At 37.5% G+C, this 23,371-nt stretch overlaps 1 protein-coding gene across 4 annotated transcripts in view; it reads right to left on the reverse strand.

Moving 5' to 3' along the window:
* Positions 1–23,371, reverse strand: part of L3MBTL3 (L3MBTL histone methyl-lysine binding protein 3) — a 115,767-nt gene that overhangs the window by 49,334 nt on the left and 43,062 nt on the right. For all 4 annotated transcript variants that reach the window (XM_065889242.1, XM_065889240.1, XM_065889243.1 and 1 more), the window contains 5 exons: positions 22,106–22,197; positions 19,453–19,604; positions 5,625–5,701; positions 2,609–2,694; positions 756–866 (listed from right to left, as the gene is read on the reverse strand). In XM_065889242.1, the coding sequence (XP_065745314.1) occupies positions 756–866; positions 2,609–2,694; positions 5,625–5,701; positions 19,453–19,604; positions 22,106–22,197 (518 nt within the window). The remainder of the gene's footprint in view (positions 1–755; positions 867–2,608; positions 2,695–5,624; positions 5,702–19,452; positions 19,605–22,105; positions 22,198–23,371) is intronic.

The following is a 23,371-nucleotide window of genomic DNA, read 5'->3' on the forward strand; positions in this document are numbered from 1 at the left end:
CACCACAAATATCAGATAATGGAAGAATATTCCTACCCTGTAAAACTCCATGTAAATCTAATGTCTTGCTGCTCTCATAACTAGTATTATTCTTAACAGAAATTCTAAATGATCCTGTGAGGTAAGTAGAAGGCACATCATTCTGGTTTGAGAGTGAAGTTAACGCTGAAGCCAGAAACAGAGACGAGAGCCTGAAGCTCGTCACCGGGAACTGCTACTACACTTCACTTTACCACATTTGGACATGGACTGAACCCATCTTCTTACACGTTTGTTTACTTTATGAGAGGTACTTGACTTTTATTAATCCAACTCTAATAAAATCTGACTTTATTTATAAAAATATTTCTCTTAACTTGTCCTATATTAAGAAACAGGATATTCTGAAAAGTCGACATGCACTATACCCCATAAGAAAACACTGACCTTAAATATTTTTTAAAAAGAACAGACTACTGGAAAATGAAGTATTTTATCTTCTCCTGAATAGATGACCTTAATATGATGTATCTACTTTTTTCCTCCAAATATATACTTAAAATACTGAAAGCCAGTCATAATTAAAGAGAATACTTATGTAAAGTGAAAAAGTGGAAAAATACTGACTCACAAGGATGTGCGCAGCCACTTAATTTGCATATTTCTATGGCTTTACTATTTTGATTCTCCGACTTCACAAATTAAATATCTGCTAAAGTTTTCGTCTAAGATGTCTTGTAAAAAAAGACCAAACAAAACCACAACAGAACACTTACTTTTATTCGGTGATCATCCATGTCTGCAACCGTTGCTACTCTAATAAACATGGGATTTCTTTTGTCTATGACCTCAAGCTTCATTTTTTTCTGGAATCCATGTGGAGGTTTCTGCCATAACAGAAAATTTTTTACAGTGAGATTCAGAGGAAGGGAAGGTGAGCTCTATGTCACAAAGACAGAATTTAAGAAAAAAAAAAAGATGAGTTATTAAGGAAACTAGCTTTTCAAACTCAAGTTCCTAGAATGGCTTTGGACCTCACTCTCCCTATTGAAAAAATAATCCCAAATCACATGGCCAAGCCCACAGAAACAGCCTGGGAAACTAACTAGTCACAGGAGCAAACAGAAAGCCAAAGATCTTAAGATGAAATTCAAAATACTATGGTTTTTTTGATTAGCCATAGGGATGACAAGTTTCTTCTCATTGGTTGGAGGTGTCTTGGCAAAAATCAACAAACATGAAAATTATTTTTAAAAAAGAGGGAAGAAGCTTCAAGTGGCAAAGATGAGACACAGAGATTAGAGGTGGTAGTGGGACCAAAAAGCAACAGATGTCTTTTTAAGAAGAGAATTAGCAATCAAGACATGCAAGATGGAATTGCTCTACCAAGAACAAGAATGAGAATGAGGACCTACAGCTACCCACACCTCAATACTCAGCAAAAACCCATCAGCCTCTGAAAAATGTACGGCCAGAAGGCAAGGTGATTGCTAATGGGTGTAATAAAAGTGTTACTGTGACAATCAAGTGTGAAAATTATGTAAAGGATGCAGAACAATTAATGCAAGGTACCTAAAGACCAAACGAGAGAAATCTTAATCTTTTCCCTCTGATATCACTGTGACACTAGATATGCAGACTGAGCTTGATGTAATTTTATCCAGTTCAAAGCAAAGTGCAAAGCAGCTCTTCTTTGTACGAGGCTGTGTTAAAGTTAGAGAGTCAGGTAAAATCCATAAATATGACATGACTCTAAACATTACTCATTTATAAATCCTGAATTTACTCTCAGATGGAATCATACATATTCTTTGATATGTAATATAGTTTTTCTCTCAAAATTTTTGATGTTCTTTTCTTATGTATTTGGGTCCATGCCTACTAATTAATTCTATCATTAAACATCCTAGAAATTTATGCACAAAAGGATCCATTAAATTAAAATGTTGTTTATGATAGACTGTTCACATTTTTTTTTAAATAAAGTATTTAAAATATCTTTCTTTTCCTTTAAATTCATGGGAAAATACAAATTATAAAGATATATGAGATTTAAAAAATTTTTAAATACATTTCATTTCTTATTCCTCCCTTGCACACAACTGAGGTTAACTCTGAATCTTAATATGCAAGAAGCAATGACCCTGAGTTAGAAAGATACTATTATAAAAACAGATGACCTTGCATTTTGGTAGTCAAACATGCTGATTTATAGCAATAAAAGAAAAAAAAACAACCCAGCATCTCAGCTTGCCATAAACAAACCCAAAGGAATGATCAAATATAATTTTCATTATAAAGCAATATCTCGTCCTGTTTGGTCTTTCAGAATATCTAGCTGGAAAAACAGAAGTGTGCTGTACAACCAACTCACTGCAAACCAATTCAAATATAAGTATTTTCCAAGGAGACTTTAAAGTCCAAAATGGAAGTATTTTTTAGATGCCAACAACGAAACCCCCAGTAACAATTTTGCCTTTCAAAATTGTAAAAATTCAGAAACAACTTCTTTGGTCTTCTGTTTCTCTCCTATTCCTGTTCACCAATACTCTTTCTGTTCTTAAATTTCAATGACTGAACACTATCATCAACACAAATTAATCAAATATTGTAAAATATAATATCTCACCACTTTGAAAGCTCTTGCAGGAGCAGGTAAAGAATTGGTTTCTTCTAAGTATTTATCCCAAGAAAAATGTTTCACATTTGGATAACCTACGAATAAAAACAGTAAATCCTGTCAGGTTTAACCAAGATGATAGTGAGAACCACAAACTGACCTATAAAATTATGAGATATTGTTATCATTATAATGAAGAAAATTATGTTTATATTACACAAAATAACTTTAAACTGGTTACACATTCAGAGCTACTTGTAATAATGAAATCATTTTCATCTAGATCATGATTTCTTTATTAACTTTCAAATGAAAATTTAATATATACAATTTTCATTCTCAGGTAAGGATAGTCTTACAACACAAAATACACACAAACATAACTACCCTTTAAAATCTAGCAATTTTACTTCTAATAATCTAGGAAAAATTTCATATGTGTATACAAAGAAAATGCATCATTGTTTGTAAATGTGAAAATGTAAAAACCAGTTAAATGACCATCAATATAGAAATGTGCAAAATATATATATATATATATATATATATACAGTAAGTGTAAAATAGAAAGCATTTATTAAAAAGAATGAGGCAGGTTTATATATATCAATATGTGAAATATTCCAGATAGTCATATTGTTAGTCCAAACAAATAAGTTAAAATAAATCATGGAACAGTATTAACAAAATGTCTAAAAACAAATATCCTTCCTCCCTCCCACCCTCCTTTTGTTTCCTCCAGAGTCCAAAACCCAGTCGGAAGCCATGAGTAGGAATTAATGTTGGCCCAGCAGGGTAGGAAATTGGCTACTTTATATAGTCCCCTTTATGGGGACTGAAAAAAATAAGTAAATATACTGGAGACAATAGAAGCCAGATTTCTCAATGGCTAAAAAGAGAGGTATAAATATGAAAAGTGGAAAACCAGAATGAATTCAGTGGTGTTGGATGTGAATTGAAGCTAATGGTATAAATTCATGGTTTTCAATATCTACAAATGGATATAGAAATACACATAAATTTTTTATATGTTTACATAACTGTATTTCCTATGTCTACTGAGAGGCCAGAAGTAGCATTAGTCCAGTAGCAGTGAGCACACCTAGTGTCTAGGTCTTAGTGTCTAAATATCATTCTCTCTGAAAAGGAACCATGGAGTCTGGGAGAAATGGGTGACCTCAGGGTTGGGTCAGGGAAAGCACAAGATAAGCCTAGCTGTAGCAGAAAATAGGAAATTCTCCAAAAAAATGATAAAAAAAAAACATGTCAAAAGGACATAGAACCCAGCTTAAAAGGGCTCCCACTGGCCAAATCTGAGAAAGTCTCGCCATAAAAATAAATAAGGTACTATAGTAATGGATGATAACCTATTGATGACAATAGTAATGTATGGGTCCATGCTGATATAAATAAACTGAATGATAAACAGGAAGATGAGAAAACTATTCTTCGCAGAATGTCTTCGCAGAAGAATGTCAACTAATTATGTACAAGGAATGATGGAATAAGAAAAATTACCATTTAGCAACTGTCGGAATAATAATTCACACTAGAAATATCAACAGATGCTAAAACTAATGAGTGACATGGGAATGATGTGCAGGATATTTATACAATCTCAAAGTGTGCCCCCCAAATACTTATCAATTACAGAGAGAAAAAAAGTGACATCTGTGAAGAAGCCTGGTAACTACCACCTTGATCAACTACTAGTAAAAGTCAACCAGTAATGACACAAACGGACATGAACTGCCACGTGAGAGGATGCGATGAGAACACAGCACTGTTTCTGGGATATTCCTGCCAAAAATGCATACCCCGGGTCTAATCACGAGGAAGCACCAATCATGCCCAAATTAAGTAATATTCTACAAAATGACTAATCTGTAGTCATTAATTCTCAAGCATATGGCGGTCATAAAAGTCAAGCAGAGCCAAGTGAAAGGAGACCAGAGAAATATGACAACTGAGTAACATGCCTGATCCTTTGGCTATAAATGACATCACTGGTACAACTGACAAACTTGAATGGGTCTCTGGTTCAAGGGTATAGATGAGCCATTTACTGTTCTTGCAACTTTTCTGTTCATTCTACTGAATTGTAAAAGTCCATGAAAGGAGACAGAAGACTTGGTAATCTGCCTCACATCAGAAGTCACTAATAATGCCTCACACCACCCCTTCCCAGGGTACCTAACCCAGTGCTGTGAAAACACAGCCAGGAACCTGTTGCTCACTGGTCCTGTTTATTTACTGGATCCCTGATGATCACTAAAAGTTTCCCACAAACTGGGAAATCCAAAAGAATCCTCACAGCAATTCAGATGGTGATAGTGGCAATCACTATTCACCACTTCTAATATGACATAAGCCACAGGACTCAGGAGGACTGAATGGGAGAAATCTTCCAGGCAGCAACACATTTGGGCCACAAAACCATTAATACCTTGCTTTAACACTTTACGGTTTATGTAAATGCTCTTTCATCTTCAAAACAGCTCTGTAAATCAGTAAAGGACAGGAGCTTTTATCTGTGAACATAGAAGAAAACTCAGAAAGTGGAAGGGACTCGCCTCTCCCATCACAGGAATGGTTGGTGCCCTGAGTGAGTAAATGATCAGGTACTAACTGAGACGCAGTATCAAGGAACTGGGGACAAGCCTAAAACTGACACCAGCTGGTAGAATGGAATAAGACAAGTATTTGAAGCTCCAAGCTGAGTCTTTATGCTTACATGCTGCAGGCAACAACCACACAACAGCTCCTAACAAGCCAAGGAGGCATCCTTTCCCCGTGATGACAATCTTCGTCACTCACAGGAGTATCCACAAGCAGCCACATATACCACAGTGATGCTCTGTGTCAGCTAACCACCCCGTCATTTCATATAAGCAGTCGCCACGGCACATTAGTGATATGATCAAAAACTCACTGTCTTATGATGAAGCCACAGAATCTGTTCTTTAGCACATGAAAATAAACTCAAATTGACATAACAAACAGTAGACCCATAATCAACACAAACCTGGAGGAGTAATAAGGGTTCTTCGATGTTCTTTACACCAACCAACTGGATGAATGTGTGGGCTAGAGGCTTCACACCTGTAGGTTATATAAATTTAAAAATCGTAATTATCAGGATAAATTCTCAAATACTAGTAAAAGTTCAAAAATGTTAGAGATTGTGAACACCTTATACAGAGTTCTATTTTTTACAATCTATCTAATTTGAAAAAAATATTTGCTATACCAAAGGATTTTTCACTCTTCCAATATATTAGTACCAAGTAGATTTTTACCAGATACATATCGTATAAACTTGATACCAGGGAAATAGTTTTGTTCCCACACAAATTGTGTTATATTCCACAACTTCAAAAATAGCAAAAATTAAAAGATAATAAATTCGTGTGTGTGTGAGCGTGAGTGACGGGAAGTCCAGGACATTTGCAAGGTTTTGGGCATGGCCACTAAAAGAGTATACTTACCATTTTTTGAGACAGGAAGAATGCAAGCACAGCCTGACATTCCAAACAGTGAATGAAGAGTTCTGTTACTAACATGTTTAACAAACAGGTCAAGAAGTAGATAATGAGGACAAAAATTTGGAGTTCAAGGGCAAGATCAAGGCTAAAAACACATATTTAGGAGTCATCAGCATTTGGGATGGTATTTAAAGCCATGAGCAGAGATGCGACCATCCAGAAAATGAGTACAGAGAACAGAAAAGAGAAGAGAAGAGACAAAGAAGTCCAAGAAGGAATGACTAGTAAAGTGAGAGAGAGAAAGAAAGATGAAATTGATTGGGTCAAATGCTACTGCTAGGTCAAAGAAGAGACAAACAAGAACTGATCACTGGATTTACCAACATAAATGTCATTAGTATAGTTGAAAAGAGTTGTTTTGGTGGAGCTGGGAATGGGACAGGGCAAAAGCCTGAATAGAATGGGTTTAAGAGAGAGTGGAAGGAGGAGATTGGTTCAATATGGCAGAGTAGAAGGACGTGCTCTCACTCGCTCTCGCGAGAGCACCGGAAGCACAACTAACTGCTGAACGATCATCGACAGGAAGACGCTGAAACTCACCAGAAAAGACACCCCACAGCCAAAGACAAAGGGGAAGCCACAGTGAGACGGTAGGAGGGACGCATTCACAGTAAAATCAAATCCCATAACCGCTGGGTGGGTGACTCACAAACTGGAGAACACTTATACCACAGAAGTCCACCCACTGGAGTGAAGGCTCTGAGCCCCACATCAGGCTTCCCAACCTGGGGGTCCGGCACCGGGAGGAGGAATTACTAGAGAATCAGACTTTGAAGGCTAGTGATATTTGATTGCAGGACTTCAACAGGACTGGGGGAAACAGAGGCTCCACTCTTGGAGGGCACACACAAAGTAGTGTGAGCATCGGGACCCAGGGGAAGGAGCAGTGACCCCATAGGAGACTGAACCAGAACTACCTGCTAGTGTTGGCGGGACTCCTACAGAGGCAGGGGGTGGCTGTGGCTCACTGTGAGGACAGGACACTGGCAGCAGAAGTTCTGGGAAGACTCCTCGGCATGAGCATGCCCAGAGTCCACCATTAGCCCTACCAAAGAGCTGGGTAGGCTCCAGTGCTGGGTCGCCTCAGGCCAAACAACCAACAGGAAGGTAACCCAGCCCCACCCATCAGCAGACAAGCGGATTAAAGTTTTACTGAGCTCTGTCCACCAGAGCAACACCCAGCTCTACCCATCACCAGTCCCACCCATCAGGAAGCTTGCAGAAGCCTCTTAGATAGCCTCATCCACCAGGGGGCAGACAGCAGAAGCAAGAAGAACTATAATTCTGCAGCCTGTGGAACGAAAACCACATTCACAGACAGAATGAAAAGGCAGAAGACTACGTACCAGATGAAGGAACAAGACTAACCCCCAGAAAAACAACTAAATGAAGCACACATAGGCAACCTTCCAGAAAAAGAATTCAGAATAATGACAGTGAAGATGATCCAGGACGTCGGGAAAAAAATGGAGGCAAAGATCAAGAAGATGCAAGAAACGTTTAACAAAGACCTAGAAGAATTAAAGAACAAACAGAGATGAACAATACAATAACTGAAATGAAAAATACACTAGAAGGAATCAAGAGCAGAATAACTTAGGCAGAAGAACAGATAAGTGACCTGCAAGACAGAATGGTGGAATTCACTGCTATGGAACAGAATAAAGAAAAAAGAATGAAAAGAAATGAAGACAGACTAAGAGATCTCTGGGACAGCATTAAACACAACAACATTCACATTATAGGGGTCCCCGAAGGAGAAGAGAGAGAGAAAGGACCAAAGAAAATATTTGAAGGGATTATAGTCGATAACTTCCCTTACATGGGAAAGGAAATAGCCACCCAAGCCCAGGAAGCGCAGAGAGTCCCAGGCAGGATAAAGCCAAGCAGAAACATGCCGAGACACACAGTAATCAAACTGACAAAAATAAAAGACAAAGAAAAATTACTAAAAGCAACAGGGGAAAAATGACAAATAACCCACAAGGGATCTCCCATAAGGTTAGCAGCTGATTTCTCAGCAGAAACTCTACAAGCCAGAAGGGAGTGGTATGATATATTTAAAGTGATGAAAGGTAAGAACCTACAACCAATATTACTCTATGTGGCAAGGATCCCATTCAGGTTCGACGCAGAAATCAAAAGCTTTACAGACAAGTACAAGCTAAGAGAATTCAGCACCACCAAACCAGCTCTACAACAAATGCTAAAGGAACTTCTTTAAGTGGGAAACACAAAAGAAGAAAAGAACCTACAAAAGAGACCTGATAACAATTATGAAAATGGTAATAGGAACATACATATCAATAATTACCTTAAATGTGAATGGATTAAATGCTCCAACCAAAAGACACAGGCTCACTGAATGGATACAAAAACAAGACCCATATATATGCTGTCTACAAGAGACCCACTTCAGAACTAGGGACACATACAGACTGAAAGTGAGGGGATGGAAAAAGATATTCCATGCAAATGGAAATCAAAGGAATGCTGGAGCAGCAATACTCATATCAGATAAAATAGACTTTAAAATAAAGAATGTTTCAAGAGACAAGGAAGGACATTACATAACGATCAAGGGATCAATCCAAGAAGAATATATAACAATCATAACATATATACACCCAACACAGGAGCACCTCAATACATAAGGCAACTGCTAACAGCTATAAAAGAGGAAATCGACAGTAACACAATAATAGTGGGAGACTTTAACACCTCACTTACACCAATGGACAGATCATCCAGGCAGAAAATTAATAAGGAAACACAAGCTTTAAATGACACAATAGACCAGATAGATTTAATTGATATTTATAGGACATTCCATCCAAAAACAGCAGATTACACTTTCTTCTCAAGTGCACATGGAACATTCTCCAGGACAGATCACATCTTGGGTCACAAATCAAGCCTCAGTAAATTTAGGAATACTGAAATCATATCAAGCATCTTTTCCGACCACAACGCTATGAGATTAGAAATCAATTACAGGGAAAAAAACGTAAAAATCACAAACACATGGAGGCTAAACAATATGTTACTAAATAAGCAAGAGATCACTGAAGAAATCAAAGAGGAAATAAAAAATACCTAGAGGCAAATGACAACGAAAATACGACGATCAAAAACCTATGGAATGCAGCAAAAGCAGTTCTAAGAGGGAAGTTTATACCAATACAATCCTACCTCAAGAAACAAGAAAAATCTCAAATAAACAACCTAACCTTACACCTAAAGGAACTAGAGAAAGAAGAACAAACAAAACCCAAAGTTAGTAGAAGGAAAGAAATCGTAAAGATCAGAGCAGAAATAAATGAAATAGAAACAAAGAAAACAATAGCAAAGATCAATAAAACCAAAAGTTGGTTCTTTGAGAAGATAAACAAAATTGATAAACCATTAGCCAGACACATCAAGAAAAAGAGGGAGAGGACTCAAATCAATAAAATTAGAAATGAAAAAGGAGAAGTTAGAACACACAAGGCAGAAATACAAAGCATCCGAAGAGACTACTACAAGCAACACTATGCCAATAAAATGGACAACCTGGAAGAAATGGACAAATTCTTAGAAAGGTATAACCTTCCAAGACTTAACCAGGAAGAAACAGAAAAGATGAACAGACCAATCACAAGTAATGAAATTGAAACTGTGATTAAAAATCTTCCAACAAACAAAAGTCCAGGACCAGATGGCTTCACAGGTGAATTCTATCAAACATTTAGAGAAGGGCTAACACCCATCCTTCTCAAACTCTTCAAAAAACTGAAGAGGAAGGGAAACTCCCAAACTCATTCTATGAGGCCACCATCACCCTGACACCAAAACCAGACAAAGATACTACAAAAAAAAATTACAGACCAATATCACTGATGAATATAGATGCAAAAATCTTCAATGAAATACTAGCAAACAGAATCCAACAGCACATTAAAAGGATCAGACTATACTACAAAGCTACAGTAATCAAGACAATATGGTACTGGCACAAAAACAGAAATATAGATCAATGGAACAGGAGAGAAAGCCCAGACATAAACCCATGCACCTATGGTCAACTAATCTATGACAAAGGAGGCAAGGATATACCATGGAGAAAAGACAGCCTCTCCAGTAAGTGGTGCTGGGAAAACTGGACAGCTACATGTAAAGAATGAAATTAGAACACTCCCTAACACCACATACAAAAATAAACTCAAAATGGATTAAAGACCTAAATGTAAGACCAGACACTATAAAACTCTTAGAGGAAAACATAGGAAGAACACTCTTTGACATAAATCACAGCAACATCTTTTTTTGACCCACCTCCTAGAGTAATGGGAATAAAAACAAAAATTAAAAAATGCGACCTAATGAAACTTCAAAGCTTTTGCACAGCAAAGGAAACTACATACAAGACGAAAAGACAACCCTCAGATGGGAGAAAATATTTGCAAATGAATCAACAGACAAAGGATTGATGTCCAAAATATATACACAGCTCATGCAGCTCCATACCAAAAAAACAAGCCACCCAATCAAAAAATGGGCAGAAGATCTAAATAGACATCTCTCTAAAGAAGAAATACAGATGGCCAAGAAGCACATGAAAAGCTGCTCAACATCACTAATTATTAGAGAAATGCAAATCCAAACTATAATGAGGTATCACCTCAAACCAGTTAGAATGGGCATCATCAGAAAATCTACAAACAACAAATGCTGGAGAGGGTGTGGAGAAAAGAGAATCCTTTTGCACTGTTGGTGGGAATGTAAATTGATACAGCCACTATGGAGAACAGTATGGAGGTTCCTTAAAAAACTAAAAATAGAATTACCATATGACCCATAATCCCACTACTGGGCATATACCCAGAGAAAACCATAATTCAAAAAGACACACGTAGGGCTTCCCTGGTGGCGCAGTGGTTGGGAGTCTGCCTGCCAATGCAGGGGACACGGGTTCGTGCCCCGGTCCGAGAAGATCCCACATGCCGCGGAGCGGCTAGGCCCGTGAGCCACGGCTGCTGAGCCTGCACGTCCAGAGCCTGTGCTCCGCAACGGGAGAGGCCACAACAGTGAGAGGCCCGCGTACCGCAAAAAAAAAAAAAAGAAAAAAGACACATGTACCCCAATGTTCATTGCAGCACTATTTATGATAGCTAGGTCATGGAAGCAACCTAAATGCCAATCGACAGATGAATGGATAAAGAAGATGTGGTACATATATATAATGGAATATTACTCAGCCATATAAAGGAACGCAATTGGGTCATACGCAGAGACATGGATGGATCTAGAGACTGTCATACAGAGTTAAGGAAGTCAGAAAGAGAAAAACAAATATAGTATATGAACGCATATATGTGGAATCTAGAAAAATGGTACAGATGAACCAGTTTGCAAGGCAGAAACAGAGACACAGATGTAGAGAACAAACATATGGACACCAAGGGGGAAAACTGGGGGGCAGTGGTCGTGGTGATGGGATGAATTGGGAGATTGGGAGTGACATATATACACTAATATGTATAAAACAGGTAATTTATAAGAACTTGCTGTATAAAAAATAAAATAAATAAATAAAATGGAAAGCCAAAAAAAAAAAAAAGAGAGAGAGAGAGTGGAAGGAGATGGGAATAGCAAACTCAGAAAATACATTTAAGGGGTTGTGTTTTAAAAGGAAGCAGAGAAATGAGAAATTAGAAAAAGGGAGGTTGTTGGTTTTTTTTAAATTTGGGACATACTTAGGGGAAGCTGGATTAGGCATATATGGAAATCGCTGTACATTAAGTTTGGAATTACTTCAAAATAAAACTTTTTTTTAAAAGATGGGAAATATTACTTCATTTATTCAAGACATATATGCTGAGCGACTACCATGATCAGGGCACTGTTCTAGGTGCTAGGGCTACAACAACTATCAAAACAAACAAAAATCCTTTCTCCTGCTTGGGTACCGTAGGAATAATTCAAAAGAGAGGGATGACCTATCAATGCAGAAGAGAACTCACTCTGTGCGAGGGAACAGAAAAGCGTGAGAGCAGGGGGACATCAACGCACAGTTAGAGAGAAGGTTCCACAGAGATCAGAAAGGTGGGGAGACAACATGGTGGGAGCATGTGGACCTCTCTTTTGACCATGTCTATTTTGTCAGTGATACAGGAAGCAAACTTATCAACTGAGTGGGAGAAAACGAGAGGGGCTGTGAAAGATTTGAGGGAATAAAAAGGGGAGTGAAATTTACTGGAAGAATAGACAAGGACATGTAGTAGGATTATGCGGCAGGACTAAGGGCCCCGTTGAGGTTAGCAGTCACGAAAGTGAGTTAGGCCAGTCAACATGTTGCGTCTTTCTCCAGCTATATTCAACCGCTCAGGCACAGGCAGAGAGTAGGCAGAATGTCAGATTCAACCAGAATTGGGATTTTGCCAGGCAAACACAATATAAGGAAGTAGAGGCTATACTTACAAGGGAGTAGTTATAACAGTATTGCAAAATATACAAGCATCTAGAGGCATATTACAATTAAAACCTTAAAAAAAAAAAGTTGGTAGAACATTTCCCATCTGTGTACTCAAAGATGATAGGAATCATGAAGTTTAAAAAAAAACGTCAGGACCCTATGATCAAATATTTGAGGAAAATAACACATCTCCCTCTTAGAGACTTACAAAATACATCATTGGCATATTAAAGACTGAAGTTATTCTACACCAGGCATACTTCACCTTATTTCACTTTGCTTTACTGTGCTTTGTAAAGATCACGTTTTTTACAAATTGAAGGTTTGTGGCAATGCTGTGTTGTCAGAAGACGGTTAGCATTTTTTATCAGTAAAGTGTTTTTTAATTAAGGTATATACATTGCTTTCTTAGACATAATGCTATTGCACGCTGAACAGACTACAGAGAACTTTCTAGGAAATGTTGTAAGTGAACTAACATCCAGTCACCACTTTCCAAGTCAATCTTTCCAAGTGAGCAGCTCTGACCAGTAACACAAGATGAGCTGATGGAACCCCAACTTAATGCTGATTTTTCTCAAAATTATTTCAGTAGAAAATACCTTTAAATTTATAGTTGAAGGTTTTTATTCACTTATTAAATATCCCCTACCCACCCTCCCTTACACTATTATTTTTCTTAATCTACATAGGGTTACATGTGTATGTGTATGTCATTATTTTAGAAATGTGAAAGGAAGACATAATGCCGCCCAGTTCATATGGCAATTGGTACATTTCTTACACTATCCATTGTCATAAAAGATATTTTAATACCCAGTTCCTTCCGAGGCATTATTATAAATTGTATAAGCAAAACTGTGGAGCTCGATTTCCAGCTGTACTATTCTTTCCTAGACAATTATTTGGTTATGGATTATTAGTAATGATGCAGCCTTTATTTTAGGGAAATTTTTATTTTATTCTAGGGAAAGCTGTTAATTGATATAGGGATCCTTAAAAATGAAAAAATAAGTATATAATACTTTAATTTTTTCCTTCCCAATTTAAGAGAACTATCAAGTACTTCTTTTTTTTTTTTTTTTGCGATACGTGGGCCTCTCACTGTTGTGGCCTCTCTCCCGTTGTGGAGCACAGGCTCCGGACGCGCAGGCTCAGCGGCCATGGCTCACGGGCCCAGCCGCTCCGCGGCATGTGGGATCTTCCCAGACTGGGGCACGAACCCGTGTCCCTTGCATCGGCAGGCGGACTCTCAACCACTGCGCCACCAGGGAAGCCCTCAAGTACTTCTAATTATCTGTCAGGTTCGTGTTGATTGAAATACAAGCATTAGACATAATTAACTCTTTTGATTTTACTGGATTTCTCTATAAATTATAAGTGAGGAAAATACTGTAGCGTATTTTGGCCACTCATTCCTGTACTGCCTGTATCTTATATAAGGTTTTAATATTATTTAAATATTGATCAAAGTCACCGTCTAAAATAAACCAGGAAACTGTCTCAATAATGAAAATAAAAATAGCCCTATTTTTATCTAGTTTACTTACAGCTCCTCAATAAACAAACACCACTTCGTTCAGAAGTTGGAAGGCTATGAAATCCTTTGTTACTATTGAAACACAAGTCATCTCTTAGTCCCATCTAGTGTTCAGAAGCAGAAATGTAACCAAGAAAAGATATATTGAAGAACAACTAATGGTGAAAAGTTTGGCAAATCGTTGCTCCCTGTGCCTTTCCTTTCTTTCTTTGGGGTTTTTATGCGTATTGTTAAAGAACTCCATCTCCAAAAAATATTTCTTTTAAGTCCACTTCACAAGTAAGTGCAAATTATTTATGAAGGCTGCTAAGATCCAATCAGACCTAGACTGGCAGATAATAACAGAAATAATAATTCATGAAAAATCCATGTTTGCAATATAAAGCGAGCAAACATTAAGATCCTCATTTTATGGAAACACTGAGAGGTTAAGCGAATTGGGGTTAAAAAGAAAGGGACCCTGGTTCTATCAGTCACAGCCAAAAGCTAAACGAAAGTAAGGCACACACGCTGCGCTCCCCAGATCTCGGCAGAGAGTCAAACAAGAACATTTCAAGATGCTCACTTAAGGAAAACCTCAAAGTCTTCATTCAAGCAACGGTTTAGATTCTTTGAAGAAATACAGCACACTTGGCCTCTCTCACTCCCTAAATCCAGAGCATGACGACTGTCAATTTATTTCCCAGGGCCCACTTTCCTGGCTCCCACTCTGCGCTAACTCTTCAGGGCTTCCAACACTCTGTTTTACTACTAAACCCCAAACCTCATCATACGGAGTCATCATAGTTCTTTTCATCCCTAATTCATTTCCAAACCCATTCCCCACAGTGGCTGTTTTCAATATTCGTAATTTGCTTCAAGATTAAAACCTGATTTCACTAACACAGTGACTACTAGGAAAAGATAAAGGAGGTGCCACCTCATCACTCCAGCGTCAATTTTCCTTTCATGTCTTCATTTCCTCCATGAGTGAGAATAAAGCTCATTTCTTCCCAAGGCTAGCCCCTCCTACAGGACGCGGTATCCTCAATTATTGAGTCTCAGATATCCCCCCTCTCCCTCTACAGTGGCTTCCTTCCTTCAACTAAGCTCAGCACTCTCTGTGTGCAGGAAACCCTCCTTAAGGGTTGACTCCCCCTCAGGCAATAATCCACTTTCACCTTCAGGGCCAAACTTCTCTGCTTGATGTCCTTTATAGCTATCTCTTTAACCTTTTGCAAACTGGTTTCTGTTTCTAAAATTCTTATTTTAATCCTCACACCACCTTGTGAGATAGGGACTATTTAATCCTTTCTGCAAAGGGGGCAACTAAAGCTTAGAGAAGTTAAGTCACTTACTGAATCCCCCGGCTGCCATACCCCAAACATACCATTTTTGCCCCATGGGCTTAAACATAAGCAGCGCTTTCCAGGAATATTTCATCCCAACATCTAAGTACTAATTCCTATCATTCTTCATGGTCCAGTTCAAATCCCATGTCCCCAGGAAGACCTCCCCGAGAACCCTCCAGTGAGTCAGTCAGCCTTTCCTTCCATTTGCCACCAGAGACGGCAAGCAGTTGGTTCTATTAAGCACTAACCACCATCAACTCTGCAGCCAAGACAGTAGTGCTGCGTTTCTCTCCGTTCCCAGACACTGAGCCCCTCAAGACTGAAGTGCAGAGCTACCTAGGTCCCTGTCGTCTCTCTGACTCATCACCACCATCAAGGGTTGCTTTCCAAATTTAATGGCTGATGACAAACCTGTTAACCTTGACAATGCTCTAAGAAACTGACAACACAATGCAGCTTTTCAACATTATTTTGGGGAGACACATAAAATTAATATTACTCTCAATGTATAAATGTGAAAGAGCCCCATCTCTAAAAAAAAAAATAGAAGTTTGCAATCCACTTGGAAACAACAGTCAAAGGTCCCAGCCCCATATTTGTTCTAATTCACTAACTCAATGCTTCTCTTTTTCATAGATCTGTTTGATGATTTTTCAGCCTAACTCACTGGGATACTGGACTGAAATTCAAAGACGGCTGAAGTGGCAACTTCATGCTAGTCAACAGTCGCCTAAGTCCTGTTGTCATGGCTTCCTGGTTCCCAAAAGACAAGGTCACGTGAAAATAACATTTTTTTTGGCAGGGGTGGGGTTGGGTCACATATTGCTATTATTTATTATTAATATTATTATCATTTTGTTAACTTTTTATTTTATACTGGAGTATAGTTAATTAACAATGTTGTGCTAGCAAAGCGATTGATTCGGTTATACAAATACATGTATCTATTCCGAAAATAACATTTCTTAAAAGCAAGATTCCTTCCCAGGGCCTGAGGGAAGAGAGGGGGTGACTCCTCATTGTGGAGCCCAGCCCTCAGGCATTGGAAGATGACTGAGGGAAAGAGGCCACACGCTGCACCGGGAGGATGGTGGCATCCTCACTGGGAGGGCTTTCCTTCTGCCGTCCTTAAAGTTCTTTCCAGTATTCCAATATTCTGTGATATTTAGGATTATTCCTAAGTCTAATCACTGCCAAGGGGATAGAATTAAACGACTACCAACTACCAGTAATAAAAGCACAGAGGAAACCCAGAGGTAAACCAATTATTATTCTAATATATGTATATTATTTCCTTTCATTAAAAACTACTTCAATCCTACATAAATTTAAATCCCACGTAGCACTCCTCTTTGGAAGGAAGAAATGTTTTACTGCAATTAAACATGCAGTACCACAAATGTGTGTGTGTGTGCGCGCACGCGTGTGTGTGCATGCGTGCGTGAGCGCTTTCAAATTCCCACTAAGGTAAAAAGAGATAGATAAGATCACTGTCCAATTCAAAGGGAAAAAATCTCATTTCCAAACTATTTTAAATTGGGAAAGCAATCCAATTTGTATCCTCAATTACATACCTAAGTAATTTATGCAGATACTAACCATTCCAAAATTCGAAGATCAAAGAACATAATATTTAATAAGGCTGGAGAAATTCCAGTGCACTTAAGCAATTTTCAATGTGCCTTAATTGTATATTGAGGCAGAGAACACACCGCTATTCTTTTTCTGACAATTAATAAAATATAACTTCAAGAGTTAGAAGTATAAGTATATCCTCAAAGTACATTCCATTCTAAAAATAATTTGGTTGTGCTCATAAGAGTGCAAAATCAGAGCTGAAAGAGATCAATTTTCCCCCCTGCTCTTTCTAATAAGAACCCAGGATGCTTCCTAATCCCTAGGCATTTGCCATCAAAGAAAAATGTGACAAATTCTTCTAGAATTCCTCATTACTTTTTTCCAGAAGAATGTTTCTAAAGGAAATGCATCTTACGTCAAATAAGCAACTTAACTTTTAAACCCTATAACACTTATAAGACCACAAAAATAACTGAAACTAACATCCACCCATTCTGTTTAAATCAGGCAAAAGCTCTAAAAAAAGCTCTCCCTAAATGAATCAGAACTTTAAAAACAAAAAGCTCTCATTTCAACAAATTCTAACTACTGCTTTAAAGTATCATTTATTAAAAAAAGGACTGGATCCTAGTCATCAAGTTGGTACTGCCACCATCACAGCACATCAAACACAGGAGGGAGAAATATGTTCCTCCCAGGACAGATTACAATATTTCTAAATTTACAGTTTTCTCATCTATTTACTCATTCAAGATAGGTACACATAATTTTAAATGAAACAAAAACCACCAGTTTGCAGAAAATACGAAAAAGAGAAGAACATGGTAAAGCAATACGATGAGGATTCAATCAGCAAACCCAGAATGTGGGAGACTCAACAGGAAAAACAACCTGGTTTCTTCAATAAAAGTTACAAGGGGAAGAAAATGATGGAGGAATAGGAATCTATAAATTAAAATTGATCAAGAGAAACATCAAAGCAATCATAAAATGTGCATCTTATTTGGACCTAAAGCAAGCAAGAAAGAAAACCAAGACAATTGCGGGAGAATGTTTAAGTATGTTAGTGACATTATGCCATTTATAACTTTATATATTTGAGGAAAGAAAAAGATTATCTTTAGAAGAGACATTCACAGATGAAATGCCATGGTATCTGGAATTTGCTTCAAAGCAATCCTGGTGTTGGGAATTCAGGAGTAGGAAAACACAGGAAACAAGACTGATGTAAACTGGTAACTGCTGGTGGTAGTTAATGGCTGCAGGAGGGTCACGCTATTATTCTCACTTTTGTATATACTTGAAATGGTTTATGTTTCAATAATAAATTTGATTGCAAACTGAATAAAAAGATATCCTATGAGGAAAATTATGCTTTTCAGAAAAAAGCTGGGTTAAACATACTAAAATATTGACAAGTACTTGACTCTATGCGATGTGATCATGGAACTACTTTAAAAAATTCTGTGAAAACCATATGTAACATGTAATTCAGATTTTTTAAATTCACCGTTTAAAAGTCTGAATAGCAAATGGCTTTCACTGTCTCTCCTTTTTTAAAACAATGCAAGTAAAACTGATGCCTGTCTGAGAATCCAATTTGAGGATTAATGGAAATTATTGATGGCTCTACTGAATATTTAAATATACACACACTGAAAAAGACAGGAAACAAGCTTTCCTGAAACTGAGCTACATTTATATAAATTAAACTCCATTTGCTACTGTAACATTAGCCTTATTTTATAAAGATGTCTGTCACTTCTCATTGTAAGTATTCTCCAAAAGGAACTAAACAGTGCAGAAATGACTTTCACCAGCAAACTGAATTGTAGTTTCATCAGTGAACATGAATTTGGTATGAAAAGTCATTATTTCAATTGCTTAATCAAAATCTCATGGTTTTATTATAATTAGTTTATGATTATGTAATTTTATAATTATGTTGCTCCTACCATTTTATGTAGTATAGTCAACACCCATAAGGATTAAAAACAATATTCTTCAATTAATAATTTGTATTCAGCAATTATAAATAGTTAAGTTAGCTACTGGGCGTGAAAACATGAAAGGAAGATTAAAATATTTTCCTGAAAAATGAGATGAAGGGGAAGTATGAGTCTGTGCATACATTCACGTGTGAGTGTCTGCTGGGAGTGTGGTATGAATTGCACTTCCACAGGAGGAAGTCAACTAAAATACAAATCACGAAGTAGAATTAAAGGATGTTATTTAGAAATACACGCCGTATGGAACAGGTAAAAAGTTAAAAATCTGAAATGGGAAAGAGTGGGACAGAGCACTGTTACTTCAGTCATAAGCTTTGCATTATTACTGTTTTTAAATCACGTACTTGGATAAACACTCAATTAATAAAGCACACAGCAATGGAAAAAATGTCTCACCAATAGTCATAGCTCTCATCCCAGTTGTCAAAATGTACGAGGAAACGATTGTCCACCATATCTGTTACCGTAGCAACACAGATGAATGCAGGGTTCTTTTTGTCTACAGCTTCAAGCTTCATTCCAACTCGAAAGCCTGATGGGATCACTGTCTATGAAACATACAGATTTAATTAGAGATAAGCACACACTTAACAGCAAGGACCTGCACCCTCTCTGCACCTCTGCCTGAAGGCCTGGCATCCATCAACTGTACTCACATAATTTAAAAACCATGAACCACTTTTACAGCAGAGTTGCTTTCCAACAAGTAGCAGTAAGAAAAATGTCCTGTTGCTACACCCAATTAACTATCTGGACCTTTAAAACTTACACACCCACAACCTCGCAAAGTTAATTAATTTTAACATGTGTCCTGATACTTTAGATGACTACACGAGTTAGGCAAATTTTATTTACTGTAGAGTTTACTTTCAGTTTTTCTTTTCCTTTATTACAGACTTAACAATGAAAATTATTTCACACAAAATAAGCACTTAAGCTAAAAATGTGTGTTAAGTCAGTATAAATTCACTCCCACTTCTGAAAAGGTCTTTCAAAAGAGTACTCTATTGAAAGTAGGTCATCTTCCTGTACAAAAGGCTACAAATTATTACAACTTTGATTCAACAATACAGATAATATTCACAACAGCACGAAAAGAACTGGCTGTTAACACATACAGCCATTCAAAATAGTTTGTAACATAAGGAAATCCACAGATTATCAGCTATCTGGGACATGAAACTAAGACAATAATAAGTTCAGTAAGACTTAGTGCTTGAGGTGCTGCAGGTGTAAACATTCCTTACAATCTTTCGTGAGGAAAAGTATCTGAATCTCAGAGAAGTACTTGAATATCAGTTATATCAATCACAACACATTACAAATCACTTCAGCCCTTCTAAAAAAAATCCTTCTGTCCAGACTGAAGCGCACAGATACTATTCTAATCACTTTAAGCAAAGTAGATGTTACCTCTCTTTTTACTATAATTATACAGCTATCATTAGAAAAACGTGGACAGCCATGTATCTGAATACGTTAGAGTGAAGTTCTGTCTGAGTCGAAGGATCAGGCACTAATGCTACACAGATACTGTTACTACATATTTAAGCCCTGAAATTATTTATCAGTGTTCTGACCGTAAATTATTGAGTATTCTGAGGTAGAGGAATCTAGAAATAGAAAACTTAATTGCCTCTTAGATACCGAACACACAGCCCAAGATTAAGTTTTGTGCTAGCAATGCACAGAATTTAAGACGATGGTTCAAGGCAGTGGATCAAATCCCTGACTGAACTCATCACCAGACAACCAGACAAGGATTAGGAAACTTGGAGCAGTGACAGCAAGCAGGCTCCTGAGTTTTCCACCTGACTGATCTTCCTCCCTTGTCTTGACAGAGAATGATGCCGAATGACTACGCAGTATTTACATTTCAGCAATTAAGTTATCCTCTCAATTAAGACATTTAAAAATAATAGCCTGGCTCATTATCTCTATTAATTACCTAAATACACACACACACACACACACACACACACACACACACTCCCTCTCCAGTTCTCTAACTCAACCTGGCTTATGTTCACAATTCGATTAGAGGATGTTTCAGCCATGACTGATGCCCTCAAAACACCCGGTTAATGTCATTTCCCAAACGAGGGTATTTGGGGTGTGTGAGAAGGTTTTCCCCACTCCTGATATTTATTTGGAGGGAATCCCTAGTGAAACATGGCTGCCTCTCTCTACGCTCTCACTCACTGTCCCTAACTGGTGAATCTGGAAAGAGGAACTGGTCACACCTTTAAGAGTAAGCTGGCCTACAGGACATAACAGTCTCCACTCTGCCCCTCTAGGAGCAAGAGCTGTCCTGCAAGAGGGTAGTCTGCCCTGGTCCAGCGCTCCTGGGCTTGGCTGGTGAGGCAGGAAGGGCCAGAAAATCTCTTCAACCCCAGGGCTCAGAATCAAGAAACGCATCTCCCAGCAGATACAGACCATGCATGTACTCCAGCTGAGCCCTTACCAACTATGAAGATGAGACTTTGGTTTTCCACCTGCTTGCTCTCTGTCCTTTCCAATGAGATCAGAACTAGGGTAGGGAAGAAGACTAACATATCAGGCCTCCTCAGAGATGCCAACAGGTCAAGAAGTGGAAAATACAAACACATCCAGACTTTGCTTCTGTTACACTGCGGAACAGAGCTAGAAGCTGGAGAGGAGATTTAAATGATAGTCCCTAGCATGCAAACCTAAATGGGGCTACATGCATCTCACTATGTGAATCCCATCTGAACAGCACTCCTAAAGCCAAGTGACAATAACAATGAAATGGCACAATTTTTCTTATGCACCTTAATTGTAAATTATAGCTAGGTTTTATACTATGTTGCCTTTTATTATTTAACAAAAAAAGACAGCCATGTTATGGCCAAAAACAGATATTTATTCAGGATGATTTTAAGCTAATTTTAAAGTTTAATTAAGATAAGAGCACTGTATTTACCAAAGCTATAAAATTTATTAGTTTCTTTTTATCCCTTGTAATTTATCTAGTGAAACACTCAAAAGCCACTTCCTGTGAAAGGAGAAGTATTTTGGAGGTACTTACTATATTCTGATTTTCAAATAATGACTTGGGAGCAGCCTGAGCTTTGCATGTCTTGAGATAAGCTTGCCAATTAAATTCTTCTTCTTTATACCCTAGGGTAAGCACATATAAACACACAGTAAAATACCAAAATATTTCACACTTTAGCTTTCCCTTCCTACTTTTATCTGTAACTCCAACATGCCAAAATCAAGCAATCAGGTGACTCTTTAAATAGACAGTATTTAACTCATAATTTGTATCTATGTATTTTTATACACAGGGTATTTATTTCCAACAAATTATATTATGTTTTTCAATTCTGAATGAATGGTAATGGATGAAAAGAAAAGGTGTAAGAAAGCAAACATATATTGTACTCAGATGGACTTCTTTTTATTACCAGACCATTTCTACCAGTATTTAGGTAGAATTCCTCAGCAGTGAGCTAGAGTAGTTGAGTTCTTTGTTTTTCCCTCACCCATTCTACTCTGGGAGACTAACTTGTAGGAACAAGCGGGAAGCTGGAAAAAAATGGTAATAACAACAGATAACATCTTTCTGGCCTGTCACCACAAGAATGACAATTCAAGATTTATGAAGTAAGCATGTTGGCAAATTACAACAATGGAAACGTCCCTGTCTTAATTTTCACAATTTCATGTTTAATGCTGGTAAAACCAACATTTTCTTCAAAAAGGAAACTGAGCATTTAATTTTATCTACTCATGTGCTCTCTTCTACTTCCATCAAAATCCCAAGGCTGGTGTGAAAGGAACAGCTAATAATTCACCATATATAACAGGCCAATTTATACAAAGGCTTACAGATTTTCTTTTTCATCCTTAACTTTTCTAGGTGCTTCTGTTTGATCCTTCAGTTATCTGAAAATGCCATTCTGCCATTAATTTTTCACTTAAAACCAAAGGATAGCTTGTCCATTAAAACCCAATAACCCTGAGACAGGCCAAAAATATCAAACTAGTAACCTGGTTCTTTGACATCAAGCAAAAAATACTGAATGTAATATGAAAAGGAAGGAAATAAGAAATTATTAAATATATTAGGGATGAACTGAAAAAGATAGGATCTGTTATTCTTGGATGTTTTGTATACATGAAACAGACAGAAGCATTGGCAGACTGTAATATAAAGAATTTAATAATAAAAGGGTAACTGCTATTAGTCCAACCCCCAGCTGAACTGATTTTCAGTGTTATATTCTCCTTTCCAGTCTCCTAAATATTCAGATACGTAAGTTCAATGCATAATTTCTCAAGATTTTTT

Source organism: Phocoena phocoena, chromosome 12, assembly GCF_963924675.1.
Source record: "Phocoena phocoena chromosome 12, mPhoPho1.1, whole genome shotgun sequence".
Lineage (NCBI taxonomy): Eukaryota > Metazoa > Chordata > Mammalia > Artiodactyla > Phocoenidae > Phocoena > Phocoena phocoena.